At 42.5% G+C, this 10,989-nt stretch overlaps 1 protein-coding gene across 1 annotated transcript; it reads right to left on the bottom strand.

Annotated features, from left to right (window-relative positions):
- Window positions 1-9,134: 9,134 nt before the first annotated feature.
- Window positions 9,135-10,074, bottom strand: LOC147214144 (transcription factor HES-2-like). Its single transcript, XM_086141902.1, has 3 exons — window positions 9,949-10,074; window positions 9,657-9,840; window positions 9,135-9,549 (listed from the first exon to the last, which is right to left on the bottom strand). Exons 1-3 carry the CDS (start codon window positions 10,036-10,038, stop codon window positions 9,224-9,226), a joined length of 600 nt encoding a protein of 199 aa, XP_085998028.1. The 5' UTR covers window positions 10,039-10,074; the 3' UTR covers window positions 9,135-9,223.
- Window positions 10,075-10,989: the final 915 nt, after the last annotated feature.

The raw sequence follows: 10,989 nt of genomic DNA, 5'->3' as shown, positions 1-10,989 counted from the left end.
CCACTGTCTCTAAAACCAGACATCACTGGTTTCGCCACCATCGTGTACATCTTTCCTTTCATTCTTTCATGACACATTACATTTGACTTTTCTCTCCACCCATTCCAACCTGCTTTCTTATGTCTATTTACCTCTTTTCCACGCTCTTCACTGATTTGAAGCGTAGACCCTAAGAACTTAAAATCCCCCACCTTCCTTATCTCCAGTTCCTGAAACTACATTACTCCACGTGGGTCACTCTCTTCACACAGATGCATTCTGCGTTGCTGTAATGTCATTCCTCTCCTGTCCAGGGCAAAACTCGAAATTTGCCACCACCCGCTCCCTGTTCTCCCAACAGATCCCAGTGTCATCTGCAAACATTAGAGTCCATGGAGATTAAGTATCTGCATCAGTCTGCCTGTCCACCTCCATAGTGAAGAAGAAGAAGGGGCTCATAACTTGTCCTTGATGCAGTCCCATCTCCACCTTGAGCTCCTTTGTCTCATCTATGGCATATCTCACCACTGTTTTACAGCTCTCACATATGTCCTGCAACATACTTCTCCGCCACTCAAAACTTCCTCATACAAACCATAGTTACTCTCAAGACACTGTCATATGCTAGACCTATGCTTACAGGTCTCCCTTATTCCTGAAGATAGTCTTCAGTTAATTTACTGTCTATTTTGGTCCCTGTGAGGAAGCCAAAGAACTCGAACAGAACTTATTAAGCTGGAGAACATGCAAGCTTCATACATAACTGTTCCGGGCGACTATGAAGCTAAAACCAGGAACCTTGATTCTATGAAGTGTGAGTACAAGCCACTTTACCACTGTACTGCTGTTCTGTGAGTTGATCACCATATTCAAATCCTTTCATCCACCGTACCATTATACAAAAACTTTGGGTTGGAGTTGGGGAGGGTTGAACCAAATATGAACACATCACCCTCGGCACATTTCAAAATGCATATCCTTGGAAATATGGCACATGTTGTAACAATGGATATCTAATGAGGCATAAAGTATCTTGCTTTTTGTCAACATAATGCCGGCAGTCTGAAGGAACCATAGAAAAACCTTAGCAGCTCACAGTATGCGTCACACCTTGAACATCTATATTCATAGTTCAACAACACAAACAGCTGACATCACGCCCCCACACACAGTCCTACACAATGGGTTATCAGAACAAAAGACACAATTGTAATGTCAGAGGTTACAAAATATGTACCTACTATGAAACAGGTCTTTGACTCACTAACATCAAATCAATAGTCTGCCCGGTAATGTCTTTTTGTCAGTTGTTTTCTTGCTCAGCAAATCCTACTTTATATTTTGAACAACAAAAAAAATGAATGCTTCATATAACACACCCTGTGCCGCTCCCTCTAACTAAAGTAATGGATGAGATGTGACTAGATTAATAGGCTCAAAGTGATTCCTATCGGTGACATTAATTCATACATGAGAAACGCGTGGCTCCTGTTGAATATCCATTTATATTATTGCATTACACCATTAAAAAGGTATGAAAGATAGGTCAATCTACATTTTTTTTGTTTATTTTTGCTGTTTTAAGTAATAGGGTTAGGCTACTGTTCCTCCATTCAAAGTAGCCTGAAATACAATCTAACATCACAAAATAGACCCAAAGGCTTTTCAATGCAACTAACTGAGCACCTGTGTTAGCCAACAGTTAGATGGCATTATACAATGAAATGCATGCAAAGGACATGGCTTGGCTTTTATTCACAGACACCTGACAGTCTAATTCAGAAGTATGAAGGCAAGAAAGTAGCACATTAAACCATCTAAATAGTTACTTACAACATCCTACAGCATTTTCTTTGCTCCCACAAACATACTGTAGGATGTGCCAGTGCAATCCAGACCAGACCTTCACCTAATGCTGTGGTCTGCTTTAGTGGTGACTGAAATAGGGCGACAGGACTTTTCCGGTCATGAACACTGAAAATATATCACAATATCTATGATTAAAACCGAGTCTGATATATGTTTCTTACTCCCCACCTGTTGGTTTTATCCCTTTGGATAAAAAAGGATTATTATTGATTATTGAAGTGCCTCCCCTCCCCCAAACATCCACACACCACAATCACAGACAGACGTTTAGGCCTCTATGGACCACTTCATCTCAAACACATCCCCTCTAATGTGTTGCGTCCCACGAGGTTCTGTTCAGAGTCCAAGGCCGTTTTCAAAATACATGCTGCCTCTTGGAATAATTACTAGCCTTTTTATATCCATAATACACAATTTAATTGTTCCTTTAAACTCAATAATTTTAAGTAGTTGCCCATTGCATTGATGACATCGCAACATCAGGTGGATAACGGTCTGAAATGCAGTTCTAAATTGTGTAAAAGAATTTATGATTGTTACTTTTGTTTTGTTAATTGAAATCACAAATGTTAGAAAGATATGGGGTCATTGAGAGCCACTGAAGCATAACAAAACTTATTGGGGTGACGTTTTTTTTGGACCAATCATTGTTAGTCACCGACAATATCAGCCAGCTTCTCAGATGGAGTTTCTAATGGCATGATTTAACTGCTGCTTATTATAATGTATTAGTCCCAAAAAAATTTCAGTTAAAGTTAATGCTACCACGTGTTTACTGCTATGTTTTCTGTGTCCTATCAATTTTCCATTTTTATTCATAACTCTAATATTTGTGTTTGTATTTTATTGTTAAAACAACGTTAAACAGCGATAATGCTTTTTTTTTACTTAGGAAAAGTGCAGATTAGTTCAGATTAAAAGATTAAAAGTTCAGATTAACTTTACTACTTAACTACTGTAATTCAATTCTTAATACTACTTTGTAGCCTTGATTTGGGTTTCTTTTTGGTTTTGTTCTCTTTTCAATTTCTGATTGCATAATAATCTGTTTCCAAAACATACTATAAATTTGTCTTCTTCCATTTTTTGTTTAAACATGTTTTCCACATACAGTGTTCAGAGAGACTGCCTTGTAAGGTGTAAGTTTGTGGTTCTGAGCACCTAACAATGGAAAAACTCCATACATTAGTGAAACACAGAGCTTTCACGGTAGCTTGGAGATCAACCGAGACTTGAGGAGGACTTGTGAGTTCGAATCTGCATGAAACTGCATGAAAATGATCAATTCATCTGCATCCTGGGCTTTAAAACCATATAAAAATCAAATTTTGACAGAACCCCAAACATCATAAAGATCACCAGGTTTCCCAATAAACCAGAGCCCAGCCACTTTCTTCACATCTTCTTGATCTTGGTATCTTGATTTTACTTTGGTTTTGGTTCCTAGGTTAATACCTTCCCCCAAAAATCAAACCAACCACCTTATCCACCAGAATATTCAAATGTCTTGAAAAAGAGTCAGGCTCTAAAATGCAAAAAGATTTTGTTTCTCAAGCTTCTGTTGCTTTGTAGAAATCCATGAGCCCATCAGCATCTCTATAAATCTATATCTATATAGCGCTCGATTTAAAACGGAGTGCAATTGCAACAATGTAAGTTTTCAAAATTTGCAACCAATTGATTTTCTTGTTTCTTCTTCTTCCTCTCCTTCCGTCTTTTCCCTTTAGGGGTCACTACAGCGAATCAACTTTCTCCTTCTAACCCTATTCTATGTATCGTCCTCTCTCACACCAACTGCCTTCACATCCTCTCTCACTACGTCCATAATTCTTCTCTTTGGTCTTCCTCTAGACCTCCTGCCTGGCAGATCCAATTCCAGGATCCGTCTACCAATATATTCACTATCCCTCCTCTGTACATGACCCAACCATCTCAGTCTGGCTTCTCTGACCTTCTCTCCAAAACATCGAACATGTGCCGTCCCTCTGATAGACTCATTCCTGATCTTATTCATCCTGATCACTTCCAAAGAGAACCTCAACATCTTCATCTCTGCGGCCCATAGCTCTGCCTCCTGTCTTTTTGTCATTGTCACTGTTTCATGTCCATACAGGATCGCTGGTCTCACCACTGTCTTGTACACCTTTCCTTTCATTCTGGCTGATAGTCTTCTATCACATAGTACCCTTGGCACTTTTCTCCACCCATTCCAACCTGCTTGAACCCGTCACTTCACCTCTTTTCCACACCCTCCGTTGCTCTGGACTGTTCACCCCAAGTACCTGAAATCCTCCATCTTCTTGATCTCCACTCCCGGTAGCCTCACCGTTCCACCCGAGTTCCTCTCATTCACACACATATGCGCTGTCTTTCTGCAACCAACCTTTATTCCTCTCCTTTCAGGAGCATACCTCCACCTCTCTAGATTTTCCTTGACCTGTTTTGTGCTCTCACTACAGATCACAATGTCATCTGCAAACATCATGGTCCATGGAGATTCCTGGCTTACCTCATCTGTCACCCTGCCCATCACCATTGCAAACAAGAAGGGGCTAAGAGCTGATCCCTGGTGGAGTCCCACTTCCACCTTGAACTTCTCTGTTACCACTACAGCACACTGCACCACTGTCTCACAGCTAGCATACTTGTCCTGCACCAGTCTAACATACTTCTCTGCCACTCCAGACTTCCTCATACATTACATTAGCTCCTCTTTTGGCACCCTGTCATATGCTTTTTCTAGGTCTACAAAAACACAAAGCAGCTCCCTCTGGCTTCTCTGCACTTCTCTATTAGCATTCTCAAATACTACATCTGTAGTACTCTTTCTAGACATGAAGCCATACAGACGTTCGCAAATAATGACTTCTGCTCTCAGTCTAGTTTCCACTACTCTTTCCCATTACTTCATTGTATGGCTCATCAACTTTATCCCTCTATAGTTGCCGCAATTCTGCACATCCCCCTTATTCTTGAAAATGGGCACCATCACACTTTGTCTCCATTATCCAACCATCTTCTCACTCTCTAAGTCAGAAACTCTACTGCTGCCTCTCCTAGTCACTTCCACACCTCCACAGGTATATCATTAGGACCAACTGCCTTCCCATTCCTCATCCTCTTCAATGCCTTCTCACTTCACTTTTACTAATCTCTGCTACTTTGTCATCTACAATTGTCACCTCTTCTACCCTTGCCTCTCTTTCACTTTCCACATTCATCAGCTCTTCAAAGTACTCTTTCCATCTTCCCATCACTCTTCTTGTATCTGTCAATACATTTCCCTCTATCCTCAATCACCCAGACCTGATTTTCTTGTTTCAATGGATACAAAACTTAACATTTTGTGATGGGATACACTTTATGATCTACTGCAGGAAATTGAAACAATTCCAACCAGAACCAGGACAAACACACAACAATTTACTACCACCCAAAGTTGGAACGATTTGTAAAAGGTAAATATAAACTGCATTCATTGATTTGCATATCTCAAAAACCCATACTCTGTTCCCAACAGAACATTAAAAACTATAAAATGTTGAAACTGAGGCATAGTCCCGTTTCATAAAAATGATCAGCACATTTTGAATTGGATGGAAGAGGCGCCTCAAAAAAAGATGCAGAGGCATCAAAAGACTGGAAAAGTAATTGCCATAAATCTAAATTAACCAGAGGAGTATTTGACAACTAATAAGTTGAGTTGCAAAAGGTCATTTACATGACTGGGTATAAAATGAGCATTTCAGAGAGTAGAGGCTCACAGATGTAAAAATGGGCAAAGGTTCACCAATCTGCGACAAACTGCATCTAAAATTTGTTGAACAAACCAAGAAAAATTTTCTCAATGTAAAATTGTGAGGACTTTGAAGAGCCTACAATCTAAAAAGTATTCTTCTCCTTCTCTCGGCTTTTCCCTTCAGGGGTCGGCACAGGTCGGCACCTCCGCTCTCACACCTACTACCTTCATATCATTACAATCTAAAGAGTATAATAATGTGAAATGACTCAGGGAACTAGGGGGACTGTGGACAAGGGACAAGGTCAGGGTTAAAGCTGAACATTTATGCTCTTAGGGGCCCCACGCGGCACAGATTTAAAAACTGGCATGATTCCTCTACTGGAAAATCCTTGAACATTTCCAGAAATGATCGTCTGTGAACACAGTTCAACGAATGATCCCAAAATGCAAGTGACTGTATCAAACAAAGAAGAAGCCATACTGTCTGAAGTTCTGGAGACACTGTCATCTTCTCATGGCCAAAGCTCAAACGTCTGAGGCCAAATGGAAAACTTTTTTTAGGTCAGATGAATCAAAATTTGAAATTATTTTTGCAAACTTTGATCGACTTGTTCCGTGGACTAAAAAGGAAAGGGACCATCCAGCTTGTTATGAGCAGTCAGTTCAACAACATGCACCTCTGATGGTACGGGTGGCCTTCCAGTCTGTGGCATGGGCAGCTTACACTTCTAAGAGGGCATTATTCATGCTGAAAGGCACATATAGGTATAAGAGCAAACTATGCTCCTACCCAGACAATGTCCCTTTCAGGTAAGGTCTTGCATATTTCAGCAAGACGATGTCAAGCTACACAAGGCTCCATCACAACAATATGGCCTTGCAGGAAAGCAATTGGCAAATAGAAAACATTTGGTGCATTAAAAAAAAACAAAAAATCCAGCTTTGTCGGCCCAGAACTGTTGAGCAGGTAGAATCCTGCATCACAAAAGAGTGGGAAAATATTCCTCTTCTAAAAATCCAGTAACCGGCCTCCTCACTTCCCAGATGTTTACAGAGAGTTGAGGAAAGAAGAGGGGATGCTCCATGATAACTTTTTCATGATGAATGTGTTGATGGCATCAAATTCAAAACTCTCTTTTTTTTTTTTTACACTCCCAAATGTTTTGGATTTGAGGTTGTAGATTCAGAGGGCACTTTCTGCTTTCACCGAATGTCATACTGGACATACATTCCTCATTTTACATGAGACAAAGAACTTGCTCATGATTCATGGACCTTTTGCAGTGATAAAGGTGAGCACAGATGATACAAATGGATGGTATACTTAAGCAATGGAGAAGTTCATGTTGTTCAAAAAGAATAGACAAGGATCTGAGAAGTTGATATGAGTGATATCAAGTATAGTGTCTGATAAGTTTAGAGGGTTATTGTTTTGTGCTCTCTCTGTTTCTATTCTGAAAAACTCAGCTTGCCCAGCTGTTCATTACAATGTCTCTCTTGTGAACTATTTACTGGTGATCATCTTTCAATGGATTCATGGCTGAGAACATCTACATATCCTGATCTTCTCTTACTAAAGAATCTTGTTGGCCAAGATCTTACGATACATGGCCCCATCTATCCTCCCCTCAATACGGTGCAGTCGTCCTGTCCTCTTTGCAGAAAAGCATTCCCAAAGAATGGTGTTCCCACTTCCATAATTCACGGTTGGGACGGTGTTCTTGGGGTTGTATTCTTCCTTCTTCTTCCTCCAAACACAGTGAGTGGACTTTAGACCAAAAAGCTCTATTTTTGCCTCATCAGGCCACATGGCCTTCTTCTATTCCTCCTATGGATCATCCAGATGCTCATTGGCAAACTTCAGACGGGCCTGTACACGTGCTGGCTTGAGCAGAGGAACTTGGTTCCCGGAGCAGAGGAACAAAGAGGGTTGGAATGGGTGGAGAAAAGTGTCAGGGGTACGAAGAGATAAGAAGCTATCAGCTGGTGAGACCAGCGATGCTGTATGGACTAGAAACAGTGGCAATCACGAAAAGACAGGAGGCAGAGCCAGAGATGAACATACTGAGGTTCTCTTTGGGAGTGACCAGGATGGATAGGATCAGGAATGAGTCTATCAGAGGAACAGCACATGTTAGACATTTTGGAGAGAAGGTCAGAGAAGCCAGACAGAGGTGGCTGGGTCATGTACAGAGGAGGGATAGTGAATATATTGGTAGACGGATGCTGGAAAAAAGAAATAAGATTTTTAGTTGTATATGCTTTTTAGGGAGAGTTTAAGTCTTTTGCACTACTTCAGTGTCGGAATCATACTGGTTTTGCATGCAGGCTAAGTTTCAAATCCCTAAAGATCTCGTCATAAAATGTAACCTATATTATCCATTCTGATTTAAGATATTGCCCTGTGAATTATATGCTGTGAATAATAAATCTTGGTTTTACTTTTAATAACCACATCCCTGTGAAGTGTGATAGTCTTATTTATTTTACCAACATACAAGGTTTGGTATGGACACTGTGCTCAAAAGTTGGACAAATAACAATTTGAATTTGTCAGTTTCAGCTGTTGGAGTTCATTTGAGAGGAGTCTCCTAACGTGGATGAATAACTGTATTCGATTTTTTTATTGCGTTTATTAGATTTATTCAGATTGATGACATGATCAGACCTACGTTGATATTAATGTGAATCACATGAATAATAGTTTCTTGTGGATTAAACATTACATTTTCCTGAAAGTAATCAAATAAAGCATGTCATAATTTAAAGAAACGGCCAGTACTTATCACAGAACAATAATCTAATCTGTGACAGTTAATTGTGAGAAATCGGAAATCTCTACGTGGACAGGCGACGGTTTGAAAATAAGTGTAAACGGTGTGAGTCCCGAGGCTGTGAAATTAACACGTCGCGATCTCGGTGTGTGTTCTTTTACAAAAACCAGTCCAACTTCTTCCCACCAATTTGGCGGCAACTGTGAGGCGCCTCACATCCAGCAACAATAGAGCAGCTGCACTCAGCATCAATGGCACCGGACTGACCTGCGCTTTTGTGCGTTTGCGCGCGTTTTTCCCCTTTTTGTTCCTGAGATTCCCCTCATCAAGACGTCTGGGTTTAATGGCACATTATAGATCAGCAGGGCTCAACAAAAGACGAGATCAAATGGCAGATTTTCGCAAAGGGGGGTGTTTATTGATTTTTTTAAAAACATCCGCAGTGTCACAAAACGTTATTTCTTACATGCCACGTGAATGGGAGAAAAAAAAAACTGCTAATCCTATTTAACACATAGTGTTTACTCACTATTCTTTTGCACAGACCAAAATACTTTAAGTCCGACGTGCAAACCTCAAACAAAATAACCCTTGGGGTTTTACAAAAGTGTTGTCTACAACCCGTATCTCTGAAACCCCAAAGAGGATTGCATTATTCTTTACGGTCATTGACTATACAGTTTCTTTGAGATCTGTGCGTGTGTGCTCTCTGGCAGACATTAACAGCATGCTGAAACAAATTAGTATAATACAGCAACTTCAGAAAAAAAAAACTTTCTTCATCTTCAACGCCACTGAAATGCGTGCACATAAATATAACCAAGCACGGAATAAAATATAAGGAATCTGCTCATCTAATCTACCACGGTCTCCACATGGTGGCGTGGGCCGCGTGTGGGAGTGGCTGCTCCGCGCCGGGGGCCGCCGCGCCACCGCGGGGCTGGTTCTCCTGCCTGGAGCCCAAGCCGGATTTGAGGCTCAGGAGTCTCTGCTGAATCTGCGGGATCGCTCTGGAGGTCTGGGCGCAGCAGTTCATGCAGGCGGGGGTGATGGTGGCGTTCAGTGACCGCTGGACAAACTCGTTGACCCGCTGGCACGCGTCTGGATCCAGACTGGTTTTGGGGAGCAGGGCAGAGACGCGTTGGAGGCAGGCTTTGTAACCCTCTCTGTAGCTGTCAGCGGGGTCTGCAGGGAGAAGAGACAAGATCAGATCCGCTGCTCGAATTGCGCAGGAAAATGTGGTACGGACTTCGCTGTAAAACCGGCGCTGTGCCGCGGGAGAGGAGACGCACCGTTGGCCGGGGTGGACGGAAGATCTCTGAGGAAGCGGACGGTCATTTCCAGAATGTCGGCTTTTTCCAGCTTGGAGTATCGCGCCTTGTCTTTACCCACGAGTGGCAGAATCAGACCTTTCAAATGGCTGAGGCTGTCGTTTATACGAGCGCGTCTTCGCTTCTCCAGCAGCGGTTTCAGAGTCTGCAGGGAGGATGGGAAATTGTTATTCACCTGCACCCCAAAGTCAAACCAAGATACTTTTCCGAGAGCACAAACAAAACAGCAACTGCGCGGTTATCTCCTCCTTACCTTTCTGAGTTCGTGGGCTTGTTTCCTCTGGGCCACGGTGGACCTAACAGCCGGGGGCTGGCTGGTCTCGGCGGTGATGCTGGGACTCATTCTGCTTGATGCTGTTTTGGTATTTGGAGTACTTGCTCTGCGGGCTGCCGAGCTGAACTGAGCGGTGAAGCAGCGGAGCCTCCTATTTATATGGATCGGGCGCGTCTGCAGGGAGGGAACACAAGCCTCCGGGGGCAGGGAGGGTCTGACACGGGGGCGTGGGTGGGCGATGCCCTTGGGAGATGAGTGGCGCTATCCGGACCATCTGGTCGAGTCGGGAGTCTCCGTCAACCGCTGGCATGCAGAGGCTCCACGGTCTGAGGGCGTTAAAGATTCAAAGCTTCAGTGTTCAATCAGATCGAATAACACTTAGAACCCACGGAGGAACAAACTGTCATATTGAAACTCTCAAATCCAGGATTTCTTGTGCTGCTCTTCTGTCTTTATTGGAAGTAAAACTCTTGAGATTTATTTTTTCATCAAGTTGCGGCAAATAAAAGATAGTTATTGTCCATTTTAGGTGGCTGGAAGTGTTGCAGTTATACGTAAATCTGTGTTTAGGTGACTGAAACGAATCTATACAAATACAGCTCCTCTTGTCACCCAATAAACACACATATAAAGCGCGTGCACGTTGAAGTCGAACCGTGCGTGTTTCCGAGATGACAACACTAATCCATTCCTTAAATGAATAGAAGCAAAAACCCAAGCCACGCCATCTTTGTGTAGACTCACATTTGCCCTTTTCTAATATCAGCTGTGTGTTTACCTGGTAGGGGGTGGGAGGAGAAGAGGAGGCGGATAGTGCGGAGGGTGCGGGGGCTGCGGGGGGTCACGATGACGTAGACGTCCTGCAAGTCGCAAGCAGAGCTGCGTTTTCCTGCTGGGAAACGTAAACCGTGGCCCGACAATAGGGTGTGTGTGTGGGGGGGGTGCACTGAATATATAGGACTAAACCTCTCGGAATAAACGACTCGCATCACCAATATTGTTTCAATATTCTTTTTATTC

Source organism: Fistularia commersonii, chromosome 34 (genome assembly GCF_037954325.1).
Source record: "Fistularia commersonii isolate RoL2024-O1a breed Wild chromosome 34, RoL_Fcom_v1.0, whole genome shotgun sequence".
NCBI classification, from domain to species: domain Eukaryota; kingdom Metazoa; phylum Chordata; class Actinopteri; order Syngnathiformes; family Fistulariidae; genus Fistularia; species Fistularia commersonii.
The sequence above is the reverse complement of the archived record's forward strand: the minus strand, read 5'-3'. Positions and strand labels throughout refer to the sequence as shown.

Excerpts from the sequence above, each read along its gene's own strand:
- LOC147214144 (XM_086141902.1), bottom strand. The coding sequence starts at position 10,038 with ATGAGTCCCAGCATCACCGCCGAGACCAGCCAGCCCCCGGCTGTTAGG. Across the intron at positions 9,841-9,948 it reads AAGCCCACGAACTCAGAAAG|ACTCTGAAACCGCTGCTGGA; the intron begins GTAAGGAGGAGA and ends TCCTCCCTGCAG. Across the intron at positions 9,550-9,656 it reads TCCGTCCACCCCGGCCAACG|ACCCCGCTGACAGCTACAGA; the intron begins GTGCGTCTCCTC and ends TTCTCCCTGCAG.